General features: G+C 32.7%; 1 protein-coding gene across 1 annotated transcript; it reads left to right on the top strand.

Moving 5' to 3' along the window:
• The first annotated feature begins 7,259 nt into the window (after positions 1-7,259).
• On the top strand, positions 7,260-8,180 carry LOC124371899. The gene has a single exon (XM_046830267.1). It carries the CDS (start codon positions 7,260-7,262, stop codon positions 8,178-8,180), a length of 921 nt encoding a protein of 306 aa, XP_046686223.1.
• The last annotated feature ends 17,260 nt before the right edge of the window (positions 8,181-25,440 follow it).

Genomic DNA, 25,440 nt, shown 5'->3' with positions numbered 1-25,440 from the left:
GTTTATAGAAAATAATGCAACTTTCATTCTATAATAACTGACATTTAAATCGTTCTAAATGATTCAATATCATCGACCACTCGAGTGTTGGATGCTTATTATACTGGACGTGAATAAATTGAATATATATAGTGGCAAAATATCTAAAAAAATATCCTATCCCTATTATGTATGAAACTTTATATCTACATAAAAAGAATGATTTATATGTTGGTGTATGTCCAACCATTGAATTTGCCTAATCGTCATTGAAGCCTATTTAACTTGCATTTAATTTGTAATTCACTAAGATAAATTATTACTACAATTTTAAATTTTAATAAAAAAATATAACAACCCTATTGTGACATAACTTCTCTTATCTTTGCTGGGAGGGTGACAAATGTATTTTCTGTATGATAGTTTCTCCAATTGTAAAAAGGAAATATCAAATATGAAATGAGTTATGGGTTTGATAATTTGCATCTAATCTCAGCTAAGGCTGTTACGTAACACGTAGTGTAACACACGTCTCCCTTGCAATCGTAATAATCAAGAAAGCAGCCAGTTTTTGTATTACAATAATTTCTTTACACTTTAATCAAAACATTAGTATATAATTTTTGGTAGTTTAGGAGTTAATTAATTTTAAATTGAACCTTTTGGAATGTAGTGAGGATACCAATCTATACATAGCCACCAGTTTAAACTATTTGCAACCTTTATTATAGTAAATGATTAAATGAAATAATGGTACGTGTTAAACAGATAACATTGAGACATATAAATTTGAAAGAAAGGAAATGTCTCGAGAGTTACCAAGAACTGATATCTCAGTAGTCCGGAGGTGTAGTAATGTGTTGACATTACAGGTACGAGAAGCGAGAGGACTATAACAACAGTTACAAACAAGTTACAAACAAACAACCCGTCAGCGTGGAGTAGAATAACTGTAATACTGAGCCACGCAGTATGCCCCCTCATGGTTTTATTCATTTTACAGTTATGAATTTCATGAAACAAATAAAGCTATTGTTAGATTATTGGGAAACACAGTAACATTATCACTATGCTGCTAACGATAAAATGTTCTCAAATTTCGTACCAGACATAAAAAATTATCAAGCCTTTTTCAGCTAATGATAGATATTCGGCACATGAAACATGAGTGGAAACATTCCCCAGAAATTATTTCTTTCAGATTCTAAATCTCTTCTTATTCAGTGCTGCCGTTACTACAACAGTACATTGCGAAAAACCAGCCAAGCTGATCCAGACATATTACTCCCGGTACACTTACAGCGACTTGAATCATATTGACATACAACTTGAAGCATTATGTACACACGAGTGCGACAAGCTGTCAGAATTACCCGAATTTTGTAGTGATTGCGCACCTCTCCGACAGGCGCAGTTGTATCGCATAGACTTAAAACCGTAGAGAATCACTGTTTATGTCGTATGTACACACTAGTGTGAATTTATCAACGGCTTGGATCACGATCCGAGCTCCTAATGAAGAGTTTTAGTCTACTTTTAATATTTGATTAGGCTTTTGGCAATTAAAATGACATTAGAAACTCTTTAATAAAGTGACCCTATGTCATAAAAACGTCCTTTATTTTACATAAAACCAACAATAACATATAAAATCCATGAATGTTTGGTACAAGCACACGTTTTACTATATTAAGTTTTCTCGTTACAAAAAACGAAGGTTGTAGGCCACGAAAAGATAGTGTAGACAAGGGAGTTATGGAAATGTTATATATTTCTCTTCTTCTATGTTTGTGGGGATACTCTTGAGACTAGTAAAATAATTATTAGTCAGTCTTTAGGTGAACTTGAAATTTGGTTATCTTATTTTTATACTAAAATAGTATTTTTATTTGTTGTAAAATATTATCTCATATGATTTAGCTGTTGTTTTTTAATTTAGAAATTTTACTTTTTGTGTTAGTTGGTTTGAAATATGAATGAACTATGAATTTGTAATTCACTAAGATAAATTATTACTACAATTTTAAATTTTAATAAAAATATAACAACCATGTCTAAGGTGGAGCTAAGAATATCCATTCAAAATTATTGTTTCGGTCTCCCCAAAGAACCTACGAAACCTATGAAATATGAAATTTCGTACAAGTTCTATTTATAAGTTGTAATTTCTAATCAACTATAATTATTTTTTATGTACCGAGAAAGCAGTTTTCGTTTATGAGTAACTTTATTAATGTAAAATATTTTGTTTACTCAATATTTGTATAACATTGTAGGTTTCCTTGCAATTTTATCCAGATTATTTAGGGAATATTTTATCATAATAGGTCAGTCTATTAAAGATTTAAACATTACATGTCTAGCTGATGAAGCTTTGAAACTGTAAAGAACGTACGAGCTGCAAATAAAATAAACTAAATATATTACTGTCTTCTTAAAGATTTTTTAGTGAGCTAGCACAAAATAGTAGGATGAAAAGTATTAGTATTAATAATGACGAAATATGTTTTCGTAGTTTTTGAAAATCACGTTAATATAAACAACTATAAAACTGTCAAGAATTGCATAAGCTCATATAAGATTTATTTGAATTCCAAGCTATAAGCAAAATTAAACCATGTATTTAGCTCACACAAAAAAGAGACATATGCCAATCCAAATCAAATCATCCGCTGTCGCATATCAATACACATACGTAAGGCTTAAATCTCTGTAAATATACTGGCCCTTATTGATTATCGCGTTCCGAAAGGGTATGTTAGCTATGCAAAACTTATCAGTTTCAGAATAGATTATGAGTGAAACACAATATTGTAAAATTACACCGCATATCAGCCCCATCACGTCGTAGTGATTAACATAATCTGTTGAAGGAAACATTTTAGTCATTTTATGGCAGGGCGGTATCGTTAGGTATATTTTTTACTTCGTTACCAATTAGTACAGGAACGACACAAGAAAAATTAAAACAATCTAAGAATCGTACACTCGTTAAGTATAAAATTATGGTAAATCAAGGTTGAATATATATATATATATATATATATATATATATAAATATATATATATATATATATATATATATATATAAATATATATAAGAAAATATGTATTTAATCTTAAAAATATAAAACTTATAATGACATATATTATCTTAAATCCCATCATGTTAATTTAAGAACGATATACTTTGTAAGTTGTGTGATTCCATATATATTTGAAACTCAAACATAATAACACTGTTGGTACGGGTTTTATTTGTTTTCTCCCATTACCATAGTATATAGCATTATAATAAAATAAACGAATGTTACGTTTACCTCTATGTCAACTTGTGTTTAGTGGAACATTTAAAATCTGGGACTGTCGCTAACTCACTAAAACAACATTCGCACTAAATAACCCTTCCCACTGTGGGTAAGTTAAGTATATATGACCGTAAAATTATAATATGACGAAGTGAAATAAAATCCTATAATACTTCAAAGCAGATAGGGCAATCTTTATATATGTACTAAAAGATATGAGTTCAAGGTAAAGTTTCATTAATTCTACACTAAAGTGTTTTACTCGTATATCGTACGTTAGCATGATTCAACTAATTGCCGGTTGGCATGATGAACGTGAACACGCAACCGTGTCAACGGCTGAATGATCATGTGCTGGCGTTGGCGTCCTCAATACAGAGTGAAAACATTATTAACTGGATACTAATTTCACCAAATGCTCATAATATGATCGTAATCTAACATTTGACGAAACTTAAAATAAAGAATAACAAATATAGCAAATTAAATATTCAGAGCAAGAAACCTAAGTAAAACGAGTAGGTTTCTCATAAAAATATAAATTAAGTTTCTTATTCAGTTTCATAAAAGTTTAAACCGTAATATATATATTCATGACAATATTTATTCGTTATTAACAATACATTACAATAAAATAATGATCCCGTAATTTTGGGAAATGCTGTATATTTAATAAATAAAGAACAATTACATTTTAATTTTATTTTACCTGTATTTTAACTTTAGCTTAATGCAGCGTCTGAAATGTAACCCCTGTGACTAACCTCTCTCTCTGGCTCTGGCTTCGTGTCATAAATAACGTAATGCTAGGAGACGCACGGAAAAACGACCTTTCAAACTGTAGTTATGTGCGAAACCAGTGTCCCAAAACAATGCTTTTGTTCTTGAATATTTCGTAGTTATACTAATTTTTATATCGTTATTTACAATATGATATTTTATATTTGATTTGATATTTGATTATCAATTATTACATAGTTTCTCACATAGCAAACGCTTGGGTAGACTAGACATTTACGCGGTAGATCAACCATGCGGTAGTCGCAGTAATTGTGTAATGATTGTGTAATCATTGAAATTTTTATGTAGTGGTTTACATAATGAAACAGGCAAGATCATGTGGATATGTAATGAGATAAACTTAAAAAATCTAACTTGCCACAAAGTATTAAAATACAACAGGACCTTATTAACAAAATTTTATCGTGAAAAGATTAAACTTTATCCTCCAGAACATCGTTTTTTGTTAAATTTTAACAAAATGTGGTCTTAATCCGATCATGAATTTTAAAGTTATGAATAGTTGTCTTTATGTATCGTTTTAAAGTACCAAAAACTGATTCATATTTAAGCACATAAATAAATAAGGTAACTAAAATTGGCGTATTGTATAAATATCGCAAAACATACGTATGGTTATGCCAAATTATAAATAGGTTGTTACAAATAAAATTAATATATTTGAAACTTTAGAGGACTGATTAAGTGAAAGTGTATTGTATAAATATCGCAAAACATACGTATGGCTATGCCAAGGTTTAAAATAGGTTGTTACAAATAAAATTAATGTATTTGAAACTTTCGAGGACTGACTAAGTGAAAGTTATGTATTTCGTTTTAACGTAAGTTATTATGATTACGTCAAAATAACTCATTATATAGAAATTATAGTTTAATGAACATTTACCTAGATTAAAATTAATCAAAATACTTTCCCGTTTATTCCCAATCAACTATACATTAATTATTTTCCAATAATTAATTTTATAAATAATTTTATGGTTTCGTCACATGTTTATCATAGATCCTAGAAGGCGTTTACATTTATAAATTTACGTTTTGGAGCAAAACACTTAATTGATTTGGGTTGTAAATACAGATTTGTTAAGTAAAAACCAATTTCCCGTACTTGGACTGTCGAAATGCTATAACTATTAGGTAATAAAACAATAATCTATGACATTTCTGTAAGAAGAATTTGTAAGATATCAATGGCCTAGAAGCTGTGTAAGGTGTGGAAAAGGTAATGAAGGGTGACTGTTTGAAACTTAACCAAGGAAACCAATATCCAGTCAGACTCTTGTTAAGATTCTAAATGAACAACTTTTTATGATAGGAAAGTGGCAGTCTATATAGTCCTTGTAAGAACGAGTTGTAAGAGACCAATCATCCAGAAGGTTGTGTAATGGGTGGACAAGGGAGTAATGAGGGGTAAAAGTTAGGAAACTAAGTTTCGAACAACAAACAAACCATCATTCTGTCAACCTCTGTGGGGTAATTTAAACCTGAAGAATCTAATCGTAGTGGGTAATACATGAACTACACACATTATAACGCAACATGAATTTCCCTCCTTGAAAATACAATATAATGGCTGCTAAATATTGAACCGAACTTTGACTACGTGACTTTATATTACCTCTTTTTCATTATAAGTCAAATATCAACTATTAGCTCAGAGTCTGAATGAATTGAATCAATGTTTCTGGAGGTTGTTGGATTCGTCAATACTCGATTTTGTATAGAACTAGTCCAACATTAATAATGTTATTATTTAAGATCATAATGAAATGTAGTTCAATAATATATATATACACAAGGGACCATAAGAAATAGGCATATTTTAGGCCTACATCCCAGTAAATCGTTTATTTTCGGACACTTGCCATCCTTCAGTGATGCACAAAATCTGTCAATTTTCTTCTGGGCAGTTCTGGGTGATTGGTTGGCGAGTGCAGACCTATTGAGACCTGTATTTTGTACCTTAGTTTTAATAATTAGACTTGAGTTTAGTTTTTATTGCAGATCTTTTAAAGTTAGTGGAGTTGACACGCAACATGTTTGTAAAGATTCCTGACTTATGCATGTCACAACGTACTTATTCGATTTGTTTATTTCAGCCTAGGTTGTAATTATATGTTAACTTCACCTGATGAAGAGATCAGTTTTCAAATCTCGGAACGAAATGTATGATTTGTACGATTTGATGTGTAGAATATTCTTGAAATTAAATAATGAACTGTATAAATAGATACACAACGTTGTACTTTTTGCAATATTTAAAGAAACTTTTTAGACCTTATTCCTATATATAATTTTATTTCTGCAATAAATTAGAATAACATTATACTATTCGTAGGTCATAATATTTCGTTATACTCTTTTTTATTACAAAAAATGTTATTCTCACCAACATCCCATCAAAATGCTGCGTTGGAACATAATATAACTACATTTATTTAATTAATAATACTGTATACTGTGCTACACGTCATAACACGTTACCTTAGAGGAAAGTGGAAATTAATATTCAGTGCCCTCCTAAGGAATTTATTACTACAAATCGTACAGATATATGTTAAGATAGATGATGTTATCATTTGCTGGTGTGAACGTCGATAGTAATAATTTTTTCCTCACATACATTCCAAGCATATCTTGGAAATTTTAGAATATGAACGAAAGGAATATATTCTTAGCTTCCTCGTTTCGACATCTGTGTACTTCAAAGCCTGTTTCAAAACACAATTATGTCGCAGAATCTCGTACATTCAAAAATGATAATATACGTAACTATAAACAGTTTTCTGATTGCTCTTTCGAACGAACGTGCCGAACGTACCGTTTACTTCGTTTTGAATAACCGTTTACTCATTCCAAGATTAAAATTTAAACACTCTCTTTGTTTAAAATCCAAGAAGACATGAGTCGTTACAATGACAGTTCAGTCGCAGGGCCAATAGCTGGCAGTATCAGTTCAAATATGGCGGCCAAGCAGAGCAGTTGTCTCTATCGAGCTCCCATCTAAACTTAGTTTTATTGTTATGTAAAGTGAGTTTCAGTACACTGTTGTGTTTTATTTTGATACAGGAGGCTATTCAAATTAATTACGCAGTTAGATATTGGATAATTGCCTTGTGTAAAGTGAAGTGTTATACTTGGACTGGAAGCCTACTACAACATAACCTCAAAATGTCGACCTGTTCAACTTGCAGTAAATCAATCACAAGAACCCAGCTAAAGATTCAGTGTAATGATTGTTCAAAACCATTTCATGCTGTGTGTGAAAAACTTAGTAAGGTGGATGTCGAATTTTTCACGGGTGATGGAGGTGCAGTGTGGCGGTGTGCACCTTGTGCGAAGGAAAGGCGGACCAGCCTACGTTTAGAGTCTAGCCTAACACAAGGCTCTTTGACCTTGGAGGATGTTATGAAGGCGATACAGGACCTCAAGGCTCAGCAGGTACAATCTTGTAAAGATTTCAATAACTCTTATGAAGCCTTAAACTCTAAAGTAGATGATAGCCTAAAAGTGAATACAGACCTCTCTGAAAAGTTAAGTAAGTTTATTACTACAATAGAGAGACTAGAATCAGAAAATGTGCAGCTCAAAGTAAAACTGCATGCCCTTGAGTCTAGGCTGGAAGAACAAGAGCAGTATACAAGAAGGAATTGTATTGAAATACAGGGTGTCCCTGTGAGAAATAATAATGTAATGGACACAGTCAAGGATGTTGGCAAAGCTCTTGGGATGGAGATCAAGGAGGAGATGATAGATGCTTGCCATACATTGGGTAAGAGGAAGGATGCTGAGGGACCTCCGGGAATAATTGTAAAATTTGTACGGAGGACTGATGCTGACAACCTTTTAGCAAAACGCCGAGCCAAGGCCCAATTCTCAACTAGACATCTCAACCTGGGAACTGACAACCCTGTTTACCTGAACGAGTCCCTGACGCCAGCGAGGAGGATGCTCTTGAAAAAGGCACGAGACTTTCGACGGACCAACGGATACAAGTGGCTCTGGGTGAGAGGAGGCAAAATCCTGATGAGAAAAGAAGACAACGGACCAGTAATAAATGTGAAATGCCAGTCTGACCTTGATAGCTTGTAAGTACAGTATTTATGTAAATAGTATAAATAGGAAAATAATTGAGTTTAGTTTTTATTGTTTGTTTATTTTTTAGGTTCTGGGTAATTTAGACCAAAAAAATGGGTTAGTTGTTTTGCACCTAAATATTCGTAGCCTTAGAGCAAATTTTGATTCGTTTTTGGTTGAGATGTCCTTGTTTTCGTATTTACCGAAAATAATTATCCTGTCGGAAGTTTGGATTTCTGAGACAGAAAAAACATTGTATTCAATTCCTAATTATAGTTTAATTTTGCAAGCAAATGAAAATTCTAAGTCTGGTGGCATAGCTGTATTTATTAATGATAGCATATCAAATTTTGTAAGATATCCGGTGAGATTTGTGTCAGCTGATGTAATTGATTTTTCTATTGATGTTATGGGGACAAATTTTCATATTATTGCTGTGTACAGACTACACAGTCATACTGCTAATGTATTTGTCAATGAGCTGCAAACTTACCTACGAAAAAAACCATATTAGAGCTTGCAAAAACTTAATGCTGATAGGAGACATGAATATTAATTTATTGGATAAGAACAATTTAGTCATAGATGAGTACAGAACAGTATTATCGGAGAACGGAATGGAATCTTTTATTAACGAACCAACTCGCATAACTGAGCGGTCTCAAACATGTATTGACCACATTTATATACGCATACATAATAGAAAAAATATTGAAATTGCAACAGAAGTTATAGAAAACGGCATAACAGATCATTGTATGACAGGTGTTTGTTTACTTAGCAGTGCACCAGCTGCAGATAAGTCCAAGATCAATGACACTCCCACCTATCGCATCAACAATGATGAGCTACTTAGATTATTAGATAATGCTGATTGGAGCAATGTTTTTGATACGAGAGATGCCAATGTGGCCTACAACCATTTTCATGAAACCTTTAATACTATAATTGAACAAAGTAAATATTCTGTCGTTTATAAGAAACAAATCAAGAGATTAAAACCTTGGATTAGTACAGAAATATGTAAAAAGATCAACACTAGAAATCGTCTCTGGAAAAAATTTAAAAACAATCCAAATAATGAACAATACTGCAACACTTATAAAGAATTTAGAAATAATTTACAAATAGAAATAAGAGATCTTAAGGATAGATATTATAAAAATTTGTTTGAAGAAAATCAGGGAAATTCCAAGGGGACTTGGAGGGTTTTAAACGAAATTACTGGCCAGAAGACTAAATATCCATCTCCCATTATATTGGAACTGCCCAACCTAAAGATAAGTGATCCGCAGGAGGTTGCAAATGAATTTAATAACTACTTTCTCTCAGTGGCGAAAAATATGTGTAATGATATTAAAAAGCCCGATAATTTCAGTAAAAAGTCCTTTGAAGAATAGTTTTGAGCAAACAAGAATGACTCATTCCATGTTTTTGACGCCTGTAACTGAAAATGACCTTTCAAAAATCATTCAATCATTAAAGAGTAACACTGCAACTGGCATTGATGGAATGAGTTCTAAATTGTTGAAAGAAACTTATAAAAAATATGTACATGTGCTAGTTTACATTATTAACCTAACTTTTGAAACAGGAGTATTTCCAGATAAACTGAAAGAAGCGGTCGTAATTCCAATCCATAAGAAAGATTCAAGGTCAATGTGCAGCAATTATAGACCAATATCCCTTCTATCCACAATGTCTAAAGTATATGAGAAAGCAATTAAAGAGAGGCTTATTTCGTATTTAGACCTAATCCAGTTCTTTAGCAAAAATCAATATGGTTTTAGGAAAGGAATCAGTACTGAAGTAGCAATCGTTGACTTTATGGAAAAAGTTTCACATGGTATAAATAATAATGAAAAGGTTACAGGGTTGTTTTTAGATATTGCAAAGGCATTCGATACAGTTAAACACGATATTTTAATGAAAAAGTTACATGATTGTGGTATAAGAGGAATCGTCTATAAATTATTTGAAAGCTATCTGAAAAATAGAAGGCAGAGAGTTAGGGTAAATGGCCATTTAAGTGGTTTTGGAATTATACATTGTGGTGTTCCTCAGGGTTCGGTGCTCGGTGCAATATTGTTTCTAATATATATAAATGATCTCTGCAATGGTAAATTCAAAGGGCAAATTATATATTTTGCCGATGATACAGCCCTAACCTACATTTCTAATGACATTAATATAATAGAGTATCAAATTAAATCTGATTTAGACTGTCTTGGATGGTGGTTCATTGAAAATCATATGATACTGAGTGCTGAAAAAACGAAATACGTCAACTTTGGCCTAAGAGGAAACGAAGAATTTATCAATGGAATTACTTATAGGTGCCCTGATTGCTTAACTGAGGCTAATGAGTGTGCATTGTACTGTAAAGAAATATGTGGAAGTCAGTCAATAAAATATCTTGGAATTATTCTTGACTCTGATCTCAGTTGGAAAACCCACATTATGACCCTCAAAAATAAAATAAATAAAATATTGAGAATATTTTATTTTGTTAAAAATCTGTGCAATGGGGCTACTTTGAGAATGTTGTATTTTTCTTTAGTGCATAGCAGACTACAATATGGATTAATAAGCTGGGGTGGGACTTATGTCACAAACTTAAAACCATTGATAGTATTGCAAAAAAAGTTTTTAAGGATAGTATGTAAAAAACCACCTGACCACCCATCATCTCCTTTATTCTGTCATCAAAGAATTTTCAATTTGAGGCAGTTATATGTTTTCAAAGTATTGAAATTGTTTTTTGTTAAAAGCCGAAACTGTAATTCAATGGTTGTATATAAACAGAAATTACGAAGCTCAAATGATCTCTATGTTCCGAAGCCGAAAACGACCTTTTTCACTAAAACATTTTGCTTTCTTGCTCCAAAGTTTTATAATAAGTTACCTAACAATATTAAAGAAGTAAATAGTTTGAATTTATTTCATAAACTAGTCAAAAACTGGGTTTTGGAAATAGAGAGTATTGAGTCTCTCTTGTTCAATATTGTCACTTAGTCATGATGTATGTGAGATTTTATTTAAAGCCCTATCATGATTGTTTATAAGTATATTGTATTGTATATTGATTGACTAATTGTATGTACTATGAAATAAGAAAACTTCGTCTTACCGTAGACTAAATTCTCACAGCACAACCACTGCACTTATCAAACATCCAAATTTTAACTAATCACAACACACTATAACACTCAAAACACATCACATAATCATATAATGTATCACATAATTTTAGGTTATTATGCATTATCTACTCAGGACAGGTTGTGAACAGTTTGAGGTTGACGGTTCCAAAATAATTATCTTATCTATCAGCTGCTGATTTCTCAGTATGGTCAGGGAAAGATGGGGAGGGAACAAATCTTATTGAAGTTACGTAGAAGAACTATAATTTATGTTCACACAAAGCTTTTATTTTGTACTTTCGAAATTAAACATTGTTCCTTTTCTATTCCTGTTTATTATTCTCTACAAATAGATCTTTAATTCTGTAACCAATTTAGCCTATAACAAGATGTAATTTTAAGCTTGTGGTGTACCAACTGTATCTGAGTTTAGATTATTTAATAAATTTTGTTTCTTTGATTATTTTGTAATAACTTTCTGCTACCGCTTTTACAATGTAAATTGAATGTGTAATTCTCCAATCAGGCTAAGCCTTGGAGATTTCTCTTTCTCTTTCATACAAAACTATTGGTTAATGTACATAGTGTATCTATTTTATTTGTTATTTGTCTAATTTTAAACTATAGTCTTAAGTTTGTAATCAAGGACAGACTGGTATTATGAATGAATTGTGTATACATATATATGTAAAATGTAAAAGAAAGAAAGAGAAATAAAGAAATTATTATTATTATTATTATTATTATTATTATTATTATTATTATTATTATTATTATTATTAATTTAATAGAGGTAATGGGAATGTACTACAGAACAATTACAATAAATTCATTCGTAATTACACTATAATTACACTATCTCCAATGTAAATCTCCTGAGAACAATGTACATTTATGTTGAAGATTAAATTTTTTTAACACAAAATAAACTTCAAACGTTCTAATAACATTCAAATGATTATAACAGAACTACTTACCATAAATGTGTTTTCTCGTTGCTCAAATCAACATTACTGCGTCAATGATTTTTTTTAACGAAAACATGACCAATATTTTCCAGAGTAATAATACAAACTTGATACTAACAGAATTACGTGACTCATCGAGACAAAGGTAGATGACAAGTGCTAGATATGTTTTCCACTCCAATCACATGAAAAAGGTACGTAAACTAAAATATATACAGTATATTTTCACATATTATCTACCATTCAATTTCAGTCACGTAAGGAAGTTTAGTAATGTTTGTTTCTAATTACTTTATAGACAGCTATCCTGGGTGTATATAAGCCCGTCAAAGGTTGTTATAGAATAAAACCTGTCTGGATTCTGGGAACTATGAAAGTGTATAATTATATTTAAATAGTTTTTTCTTCTGTTTATTTATTTAACTCTCTAAGTTAGTAAATAACACGTAAAAGCCAAAACTTGTTTTAAACTTTCTTCGTCTTTCATATTCCTTTGAATATTGTAGCCATAATAAATGTTGTTTCCAAAACCTCAAGGTACATGACCAGGCACAGAATAATCTAACACGTGACTAAAAATATTGAATATTGTAAACCAGTAAAAAGATTAGCTTTGTTTATCTAATCTTTTAAATGATAAATGTTAATCAAAGCACTTTTTAAGACTGACGTTTAATTGTTTCTGAACGGGTAAAAAAATATGCTCTGCGCATCACTTGAACAGTTATTCCAAATTTATGTGGTTTTCGCAATAACTCTAGTGTTTTATAAACAAGAGGCAGTGACATATGAGCGACTACCAGTTAAGTGGTAGAAGCAGTGCATGTGTTGAATGGATCGCATGTTGCAATATTCGTCAAATATGATAATAACGAAGTTATTAAATGCACGAAACTATTTTAAAATAGAAACTTAGTTCAGGTCTGTAGTTTTATTTACTTTCGGGTAAAAATAAAAAAGCAAATGAAAATAACATTTATTTCCACAAATTACGGCAAAAAAATACAGAAGTAAATATTTCATATTGAAAAAGATAAAAAAATAATCAAAAATTATAATCACTTATTCCTCCTCCCTCCCCCGATGCTAGAATGCCGTACAAAAGGAATTATGCATAATAATCATAATTAACGTTTTTAATTTTATCAAAACTGAAAATACCATTTAACTGCCTACAAGAAAATATATATTTTCTTGCTATGTTACAAAAATGTTATCTATCCCTTTTTTTCGAGAATCAAACACCACACTCAAATATTTGTATGACTACTCTTTCTAGATTTTATTATGGACAAAGAAATTGTTATACGTAGTAATCTGAATTTGATGTAAGAGAAATGGGCACAAATTTTTTTAATTGTTAAAATATTTTGGTCCATCAATTATTTTACTATCATGAGTTCACTTAAAGATTTATTTTGAACATCCCCCCAAGATTCACCTATGCTGATAATTAGAGTGTCATCAGCAAAAGAAATAGCTCACAATGGATCTAGAGTTTTGAAATGTTGCTGATGTATATGAAAAATAATATAATACCAGCGTACTTCTTTGAATTACTCGTAATCATACTCTGCAGGAAGCTTATCAACATTCACCCAGCACACAGACACAATCTGCCGTCTGTCGACGTGTATTATACATGTTAGTATAAAACATAATTTTAATGGGTATGTAACGCAACTTGGTGTATTAAACTTAAACAATAAAATCGAGTATGAGTGAAATTAAATTACCAGCCAATAGCACGGTAAACATTGAATTTAATGTATGTAAATCTGTAAGTGTATTACATTGAACGATCCTAGCTCTGAAATGTCTAGGAAATTTTAAACCGTCCACAAACTTGTATAACATGTAGTCCTCTCTCAGATTTCATAAGTAAAACATCAGGTTACATAAATATAGCTCTGGTTTCTTGCTCTTTAGAAATCTAAATCTTATTAGTTCCAGACCCTTATAATTCTAAAATATACAAACACAACCGGTTCCAAGCCTCTTTATATCTACACGTAAAACCAGTACATACATTTCAAAATATTGAACGTTAAAAGTTTAGCATATCGTTATTAGTTACGTGTCTAGAACTAAGTTTCGCTAGCTAGATAATTCAATAAATTTAAGACATTTTCGAATCTATCACACAAACTTTCGTAAAGATTAATTTGTTGTGTATTGTGATATCTATTTTCTATACAATAAAATATAAAGGCGTCTTATGAAGCACTAGTAAAGTATCTTTAAACTCAAAACCATACTTACGTAAAATTTAATACTAATATTGGGCAAAGAAAAAGAACAAAATTTGCATCGGTTTAAACAATTTGTTTAAAAGTCTGAGTTATAGATGTATAAGTGAATCTTCTTACGTAAAACTTTTTCCTATCATTAAAATATTGTTAACACAGAACATATTCTGATAAAGACTGTATAAGAATTTTACACGATAGTTCGGAAATAAAGGTATGTGTATAATTCAACATTCATACACAAAATATAAACAATTGCCCTTATTAGTAAACACTAAAGGTAGTCTTTTATTAACAACAATTGTATTTTTACAATTTATTAAATATTTATAAAATAAATATATGTAAAATTTCCAAAATTTGTTATTATATATTTCCGCAGCACGCGTATCTGCTAGTATAATGAATCAACAATCCTGTGTAGATGAGGCATCTTCACAAGTGCCATCATAATTGTTCCCTTTGCTGCAGAAAGCTATCACAGGAAAGCTGTCATGTAAGTGTGCAAGGCTGTTGCGTGCAGACAACGCCTCTTCTCGCCTATTACATGTTAATTCGCTGTCTGATGAAGCTATCAAATCCCTTCTGTACCACGAAAGCTTGCGTTGCTTAAATCCATCTGTTGGTGCTATGTACTACGTGAACTGTATTCCTATGTAGCTGTCTATTAACTCAAAATTTCAACTACATTATTTATTGTTTTGTAAAGTTGCATCTTTTCTTCACAAACTAGCAAACATGTTAAATAATATCCCGAAGTAACTTGTATTGCCTAATTTGATCTTTACATGGTTTTATGATTTCTCTCTCTTGTTTAAATTTTATTATTAAATTGCATGTTTTGGACAGACTAACAATAAACGTTTTTTAAATATTATTCCTAAATGATTTTTATTCCTATGAAGTATACTAATAATAAAGAGCACACACTAAGCATATTTTCGAGCTATCCAAGAAATCAAAATTTAGATCTGTTTTATAGATAGCACAGTTTTAATTCCTGTCCGTGCCCGTAGCACTTGTTACCATTGCCTCTTATCTTGTTTTGTATCTACACTTCTCTTTATTCTGTTTATAATTTCCTCGTACAGGCTTGGGCTGACGGCCAGTAAGGTTTAAAAGGGAACCAATTAATGAAAACAACAAAACAGGAAGGTAAATAAACGAATGGAGACTTTCATAACTTAAAATAAAATAAGATGAAAAATTCGTTACAGCATTTCACTTCTAATATTTATTTTTAAAAGATAGTTTTTAAGGAAAATAGGTGGTTTTCATATTAGAGACTATAAAAGGCAACTAACTCAGACAAGATTATCTTATATAACGGTGGCGGCAAATTTCCTTTGTTTCTTCGGTGTCCGGCTTTTCAATTTAGGTCTTAATGGCGTACACTGAAAGTCATGTTTATTGTTTTTTTATTTATTGCATGGTACGTGTCGAATCGTCCAGTGTCTAATTTTCTTTACAGTTAATGTATACATTCTATGTTACAGACTTTATTGATTATATATTATAATGTTCTTATTCTTAACCTCATATAGTTGCAAGGCAAGCGTGCACGCATTTAAATTAGACAATTTGTAAATGGTATATATATATACAAATGTTAAAAAATTTAAATAATTATGTGTTCTGAATTGAGAAACACATGGGATTGGAAAGCTTTGACAAGTAACGTTGCTGTCTAAATAGAATAAGTATGAACTAAAATCACATATTGGGTAGTAGGACTAATAGTTACAACGTTCTATTGAATTTTACCTACAAACTTAATAATTTATAAAACTAAATTGACTCCCGTTCACGTTGACGTTGACACACACCGCTGCGTCAGTATTTTGACTCGCCATGGCAGCTGTTTGACAAAAAGGGACATTAGAAGACTAGAAGTCTAGAACATGAATACAGAAAATACTGGAAGTTGCCCTGCAATAGACATATGGTAACTCGTAGAAGTTCATGTGTCAGCGATTAATTATTACAGTCCAGTAATAAATATGTATTTTCTTATGAAAACAATTAAATTGGATCATTATATATGATAATTTGATTAATTGCTTCTGTAAATGTACTTTACAGTAAATGTCTTTAAGATTAATTTTAAACATATTATGATGATTGTTACAATATCTAATTAGCAGAGGTGTCTAACTGAACGTGTCTCTACTTACATCCGGCGGATATTGTTTGACTTTGTAATGCAACAAATCTTTTTCTATAATATATTTTATTTAGTCTTTTGTTATTTACTAATAAAAATATCCGTTACAGGTTTATTTTGAAGAAACAGTTGAGCTCTCCGTTACTTTCATATGAAATTTGATTAATTATTATATATATTTATCCAATTTAATTATTTTCTATGAAAATACATATTTATTACTTTACTGTAATTATTAAAAGTTGAGGCATGAACTTCTACGAGTTACCATATGCCTATTACAGGGATATCACCTCGGTAACTACAACCTGGATCAAAAATGATAAAATAAGGAGCATGTTAATAGGCTTAGGCTATACACCCTAAGGGCACGTGAATCTACCCTATCTTAATATTTAGATCTTCCGGTGAGGTATTCAAGTATGCATTTCCGGCTAGGGTGTGATGCCAGCTCTCATATCAGTGAATTTTCTCGAGTAATTTACAAACATTTCAGATAGCATTCTCTCTTCTAATACTCTAATATATGAATATGTTCTAATATATGGCAAATCCTTCATATATATTTAGACAACTACAAAACATGGGGTGGAATATTAAGGAAAGAGGTTATTGGTATTACTGTTTGTTTGTATCAAGGATTAGGAACTATGTCAGAATGTAGGTACATTTGTTTTGAATTGCGAAGAAAGCTCATCACTAATTTATACTATATCACTAATATGTCGGAATTGTACAAAACGGAACTTGAGCCTATTTTTATGTCAAACAGTGTGAAACATTGTGCGTGAAATTATTATGTTGAATGATAACAATAACTTTTATTGCTTCAAATTAAAGGTTGGACCAGTCCTAGTGGGTGAACTGACAGTTTAAGTAGCAAAAGGACACATATTAGATACTAAATATTGAGAAGCAACCTGTATTGGAAGTTATATCAAGACACCCTAATAATAAACAAATTGGAAATCAAAAAGCTAAACAGGCGTACCAATACACGACATAAATATTATGTTGAATGATAACAATAACTTTTATTGCTTCAAATTAAAGGTTGGCCCAGTCCTAGTGGGTGAACTGACAGTTTAAGTAGCAAAAGGACACATATTAGATACTAAATATTGAGAAGCAACCTATATTGGAAGTTATATCAAGACACCCTCATAATAAACAAATTGGAAATCAAAAAGCAAAACAGGCGTACCAATACACGACATAAATATTTGTACACAGTTTCGTGTACAACTAATTAGTGTTTTAACACGATTGGTCACTTCAATTTCAAGAGCTCACCGGTAGTTCACTTACGTATAGTCCAGAGTTTAGACTTCGTCTTTTCTTTGAGACTTAAATTCTGAAATCAGTCATTTTTACATTTATTTAGGTTTGTTGTAAGTTGGATGTGGAGGTTCAGGGCCGAGAGCCAATCATAAAAGCTCTTTTATGATTAAGTGAGAGTCCTTGAAATTTTTTGATGAAGATTAATAAATAGACTAATTATTACTCTATATGCCAAAATAACACATAACTAAGATTAATCCCTCTTTCCTCGCATAACACGATTTGCAAAGATAAACAATCGAAATTTGACAAGATCTGGTTCGAATAGGTTGCAAATCTTGTCCCATAATTGAGTTATCATTATTAGAATCCAGAAACACGTGGATATGACTGATAAGCCTAGGTCATCCAAGAACTTTGTATATATAGTGTAAGAGATGAATCATAAAACGTGATTTTCCGCATTTTTCCTTAGAATACAATAGACCAACTTGGACTTACCGACAACACCCTGAGAAAGAGAGAGAGATGTTATTAAATCAAAAAATTATTCAAATCTGTCAAGAAAATTATTAATTATGTATGGAATCAAAGAATAATTGATTAAAAATGTTTTTCTAATCAATTTCCGACAAATGTAAAATCTTTCACTTACGTTGTCAAATATGCTGGGATAGACTGCTTTGTAGTAGACCTTCGTGAGCTTGCTTCGTAGGAGAGCCATTCCAAACAATTTTACTTTCAGTTTTGATTTATATACTTACAGATATTCAGATTGTAGCTAAGCTCTTGGTCATAGCAAAAGAAAATGTCAAGTGTTGTCTGCATAATAATTATACAAGTAATATTTGCAGTCAGAAATTTCAAGATTCAGTCAGTATTGATATAAAGATGTTGATGACTATTAATATTGAGGAACTATTCTCTAACATGTTTCTAAAAATGTGCAGAATACTATTAGATAAGGCAATTACTAATTGCATTATTTGCTCGTTCGTAGTTAAAGGTCAACATTCGCATAAACATCTCTTAGAAGTGCATTATTACTTCAGAACGTCAGAAATGACGGAGAGAATACGTAAATCCACGTACGTTTCAACACAATTACTAAACTGGAGAATACTTCTCCGTATATGCAGTAAGTTCATGAATAATTACCAACATCCACACTCAATAACGGTAAAGATTCATAACAAAGTAAGTAAAAATTCAAACACTAAATATAAATCTCGTAAGAAAAGAAATGTTGCATTGCAAAATGAAACAACATCTATCGGATGTAAGTAGAGTCACGTCCTCTCAGACACTACTCCTAAAAAAATACATACAAACAATAACAAAACATCATAAGAGTTCACATACAATATGTTGATACAAAAAAATTTCGTACTTACTTATCACTGCAAAGAGATTTGTAAGGGGCATTGTCAAGTGAGCTGGCAGGAGGACTCCTAAAACACTTAGAAACCGGACCATAAGAGGCAGTTACTTGCAATTGGATGATAATAAACGAAAACAGGTGTGACCATAAGAGCATTCTTTTGTGATAAAAACAATCCCTATGCGTTATTGTGTCCTGTGATATTGTTCACATCAAAAATATGAACTTTTGTATTAAGTTGTAGGAATATATCATTAGTCAGTATTGTTACAATCATCATAATATGTTTTAAATCAAACTTTAAAGTACATGTAATTAGAATCAATTAATACAAAAAGTATCATATATAATGATCCAATTTAATTGTTTGCTATGAAAATACATATTTATTAATTTCATATTATTTAGATAAATGGTCTTATTTTGGAAAAAGCAACTCATTAAATTTAGTAGCGTATGATTATGTAAATACTCGTATGTAGCGATTTTAAAAGACGTTTCTTTTGTTTGTGACTGGAAAACAATGTGAAACCAATTAATTTCCATATAATGTTTTAGTATAAATTTTTATTAAAATATATGAGATATAACTTGTAATAAAGAAATCCATACCGAACTCTATTCATGATTATTATTAATATAGGTATATTCTAAACTTATATTTATAATCTGATATGTTATTTAAAATGAACAAAAGGTATTAAAATTTTGATATATATATCAAAATTTAATATATTTTATATATATATATATATATATATATATATATATATAATATATGTTAGTTCATTTGAGAATGTTGTTTTCCAGATGGAACCTACTAATAAATACTCTCACAATAGCTGTCGTTTATTCCGTGTTTGTATTGTTGGCTATTTACTGAGAACTTAAATTATGTGCCATGTCTTGTTATAGTAAATATTTTTTTTTTCATTAGATTTGTGATAAAATTCTCTAAAAAAGAGTTGCGGGTTTTTTTAGATTTTCAAAGTTTAACAGTTTTAATGGCCGCTATCTTGAAAATGCCAAAGACAATTTTATAATATATTTTTCAGTAACTGACCTTGTTATTATAAATATTTGAGCTAAATTTGGAATAATTTGATTAATTAATTTTTTAGATAACATTTGTTTTATAAATGGCGCAACACACAGATGGGAAACTATGCATCGGAGACCCATGTTCATAAGGTACAATATGTCTGTCTTGACCTGAACAATAGAGTTGTATACCTTTATCCAAAGAGTTAAGAGACCATATGCTTCTCGAAGCAAGAACTTATTTTTATATTATTATATCAGTATAGTTTTTTTCAATGAAACAAAACATAATTGTTTGGGATATTAATGATTAAAACATTACAGTATTGACTAAGAAATGTTGAATGACAACCAGGAAGAATACTTTTACACTAATTCTCATCTAAAATCATATGGAAAATTTACACTTATAATACAAACAACCTAATTAAACTATTTTAAACCGAGAAAAAAGGCAAACATGTAGTCATCGCTGAAAAACACTATTGTTATTGTTAAGTTGTTAGTCCGCTATGACCTCATTTAAAACTTCGTCAGAAAGTATTTACTTCTTCGCCAGAGATGAATCGCTGCTCTAAAATAACTTTTGATACAACTGCTGTTTAAAATTTATAAACGAGTGACCCACTTTATAATGGAAATAAGTTTCATCATCTAAAAGAGTCACCCCTTAAATTTTGTATAGTTAAAAATACATTACTACCTACTCTATGTACCCTAAATATTACTTAGTGCAGTTCAAAATGTAGCTTTAATGTCTAAATGTGTGGCTCCTGTATAGCGTGTTTTATAGAAATATCCTTATAAGACGCAAATATGTTTTAACCAACTTTGATATCAGTGGTTACCAATGGTAGAAATCATTGTTTATTATTCTATTTATAAAGGTTCTGAAACATATTACAACTAGTTATAATTTCGATGTTGATAATTTATAAAACCATTAGTGTCTTATAACCTGATTACCCGTATCATATTTCACAAAATAGAATAATAAGATCATATCCGTATATTAATATTGCGGTAAAACTATAAAACAAAGCTTTTATATTTCTAGTAATTGGATTCTATTATGTAGGGGACATAATAATTTCGCCTGCCAATGGATTAATATACACTCATAGGGGTAATTTAAATTATGATAAGATCGATTTTATTAAAACTATATTTAATGGACTGTATTAATACAAGTTGATACTTGAACTTTTAGGCAGTACAATACTCCTATTACAGGGATATCACCTCGGTAAACCACAACCGTGATATATAAGGTACAATAAGAAACATGATAATAGGCTTGGTTTTATCTAATCTTAGGGTACATAGATATACCCCATCTTAGTATCTGTGAAGTAACTCCGCTACGCCGGTGGCAAGCCCGGAACCCAGCACTGATGGGGAGGAGGAGCCACTGTGCATAGGATGGCTGAACAACATCAACAGCGTCCCTGGAAGTAGGTCAAACTGCATAGAAGGACTGAAGCACAGTAACACAGGGAAGGCACCCTATAAAACCAATGATGACAGCAATGGAAAAAAGAAATCTGGATAGAACTACCCCAGGTGGTAACCTGACAATTCAGTTGGGAAATCCACTCCCTTCGGGGACCAGCCCCTTGGATTCTGGGGAGGGCCTAAAGTTGCTTGGAGAGGAGAGAAAGGAGGCGAAGGAAAAATCCATCTCAGGAGTGATGATAATATCTAGCCAGCAGAGAGAGAAAGTAGGAGACGAACCGTTCAGAGCGATGAAGACAGACAAAACACTAAAAGAAATGGAGCTGGATGGTGCAGAAGAAAAGGAAAGAAGGGAGAGAGAGGAGTTTCAGCGATCACTTAACGAGCACAGAAGAGTTAGCCTCGAAAGGCCAATTAATAGTAACCACCAGAAAGGTCCGACAGAGGAAGAGGAAGACGCCTGAAGGAAGAATATCTGCTGAACTGGAACTGAGGGACACTGATGAAAAGCAAGACAGCACAGCTCTATCACCTACAACTAGAACTGCTGTTGTGCGGGCAAATCGGTCAAACTCATTGGGGGACCTATAAAGCTGGCTCCTCAAGCGTGACACAGGTAGCCAAGAAAGAAGAGGAAAAAGGAAATTGAGAGAATCAGATGAAGTCTCAAGCATAGGATATGATCTCACGGAGCTCATAAACCTAATAGGATCTGAAGTCAAGAAACTTCATGACATCTTGAGTGGAAGCTCCAAAGTCAAGAAGGAGATAAAGGAATGCAGCTCTAAGCTAAAGTGCTTTTTAAATAGGCTGGTCCTTGAAAATGAGAGCGCTGTCAGGGCTGATGAAAAGAGAGCAAAGATTACAGCTGGTGTTAGTGTAGGGACACAGACTGGGACGCCAGACAGGTCGACAAGGAAGAACAAGGCTAAAACGTTACAAGAAGAGCTCAGTAAAAAGCTGGATGATGATCAATTATCAAATCTCCTGATGGGAAATTGGCCTGGTGAAGTATATACTAACACTCTGGTTCAAAGTGGGAACGTTATGGAGGACGACAGCGGGAATAATGCCATAATCATAATACAGCCTACAGTAGCCCAAAATGAAATGGTTCTGAGAAGCTGCTGGACGTATTACCTGAGGTTAGAGCCAAGTTAAGGGGAAATAACTGAGAGCAGGGGACATAGTACAGTACATTACCAAAGCTACTTGTATGGGCGATGGGGGAAATCAGTACACTGAGCAAACCACGATCATCTTAGCTATAGATCCAGAGGTAGAAGCTCAAACCTTGTTAGAAGCATACGTAAAGGTATACGGAGGGCAACAAACAACTATGAGAATGCAGAAGGGGCTGTGTATGGCACAGTGATACCACAAATTGAGCAAACACTGAGGAAAATACTTTGAGCACGAAGGGAACATACAAGGCATCGCTCTTACTGCTTACCTCAGCCAAAAGGAACAGAAGCGGGGCAAGATAGAGGGAACGCAGCGTTGGAAGAAGAAAGGAAGAAAGAAAGAAAGGAACAGTGCAGAAACCATTGTGGCTACACCTGCAGCAGGCATCAGCTACTCCCAGGCAGTTAAAGACATGAAGCAAAAACTAATCCTGAGGGTTGTGCGGTTAAAGTATGCAACATACAAGCTACTAAGAAGGGAAGTATTACCTTGAAAGTCATGGCAAAAGCCAGAGAAAATGTGCTCGAATTTTCAAAAGGAGATTAAAGAGAAGACAAACTTGGCATCAAGAACAGAAGTTATTAGATGTACTGGCATGGTTGTAGTCAGGGATCTAGATGAAACAATATCTAAAGAAGAAGTAGAAGATGCAGTGCACATGTATGTAGGAAATAAAGTCGCAGTAACAGTGAGGCTGTCAGAATATCCCAACCCATGGGGAAATAAGGCTGCCACTGTCATTGTTCCAAAAAATGTCATGCAACACTTGCTGAGAAACAAACGGATCACTGTAGGATGGAACAGGTGTAGAATAAGTGAGAAGCTTACTCCCAATTAAGTGTTTTTCATGACAAAGATACGACCACATGACAAGTAGATGTCAAAACTAAGGACCGAATGAATAACCTCTGTTTGAACTGCGGAGAAGAAGGTCACCTGGATAAAGAGTGCAATAGCGAGCCAAGGTGTATTGAGTGCAAGGATAGTGGTCACAGATCAAATAGCATGAAGTGCCCACTTTTCAGGAAGCTAGTTCAGGAAATGAGAAAAGGAAACAAAGTAGTAAAACCTAGTAGAAATGAAAGTCCTGCAATGTAATCTAGGCTTGGGAATAGCAGCCATTAATCTGCGTCAGGACACTGTACGCCGCAGAAGCATAGATTTGGTGATCATCCCTGAGCCTAACATAGCTTATAGTAACGGATCGGAATGGGTCAGAGATCAGGAGAAATGTATAGCACTTAGGGTGTATAGCACTCCAGCCAAACCTGCTGAAGAAGGATCACTAGGAAAGGGCTTTGCCTGGGTAAAGACCGAAGATATAACTTACGTGTGATGCTATATATCTCCTAACATCAACTTGGAGGAATTCTCGGGGTATTTAAACACCCTAGGGAATTTTATAAGGGCACATCCAAAAGCATGCATAATTGCCGGCGATTTTAATGCCAAGTCATCATTGTGGGGGTCACAAAGAGAGGACAGGAAAGGGAAGATAGTTGGAGACCTGATTGCTGCACATGGATTGGTACTCCACAACCATGGAAACAAACCTACGTTCAGCAGAAATGGAGCAACTTCGTTCATAGATCTCACCTTAAGCACAGAAGACTTAGCAAACAAAATAATTAACTAGAGAGTGCTTGAAGATGAAAACTTGAGTGACCACCCATACATTATCTTTAAAATCGTGAAAGGGGTTCAGGGGATGGCGTATGGTGCTGGAAAACCTGCGACAGGTTGGAAGCTAAATAACCTAGAGGGCTATATAAACCCCTTGGGAAAATAAATAGGAGATTGGAGAATGTAAGGCAGATTGATCACAGCTGAAACCCTGACAACATTAACGGTAGAAAGCTGTCAAAAGACACTAACGAAGAAGACTGTCGCAGGTAGCCGGAGACCAGTGCACTGGTGGAGCGAGGATCTGACACGAATCAGGAAGGAATGCCTAACTCACAGAAGAAGAGCCACAAGAGCTGCAACTATAGCAGGTTGCCGCAGATGGATAAAGATCGTATAGTCTAAACTTATAAGGAAAAAAGGCGAGATCTGAAGAAAGCAGTCCTGAGAGGAAAAATAACGTCATGGAAACAGGTACATGATGAGATTGACACTGATATCTGGGGGTGCGGATACAAAATTGTCATTGGTAAGATTAAGCCGCAAACCAATAGAAAGTTAAGTGACGAGAGAAAGCTGGAAATTGCTAGGAAACTCTTTCCTACCCTTGGGGAGACTAACAGCGCAGTGGAAGAAGTGGAGGCTGAAGAGAATCACCCTTTCACCAAAGAAGAGCTGAAGACTGCTGCAGGGAAGATAAAAACCGGAAAGGCATCGGGACCCGACATGATAACACCTGAAATCGTCAAGATCACGGTAGAGTCATACCCTCAAACTGTATTGGA

Source organism: Homalodisca vitripennis, unplaced genomic scaffold, assembly GCF_021130785.1.
Source record: "Homalodisca vitripennis isolate AUS2020 unplaced genomic scaffold, UT_GWSS_2.1 ScUCBcl_2226;HRSCAF=6762, whole genome shotgun sequence".
Taxonomy (NCBI): Eukaryota; Metazoa; Arthropoda; class Insecta; order Hemiptera; family Cicadellidae; genus Homalodisca; species Homalodisca vitripennis.
The sequence above is the reverse complement of the archived record's forward strand: the minus strand, read 5'-3'. Positions and strand labels throughout refer to the sequence as shown.

Excerpts from the sequence above, each read along its gene's own strand:
- LOC124371899 (XM_046830267.1), top strand. The coding sequence starts at position 7,260 with ATGTCGACCTGTTCAACTTGCAGTAAATCAATCACAAGAACCCAGCTA.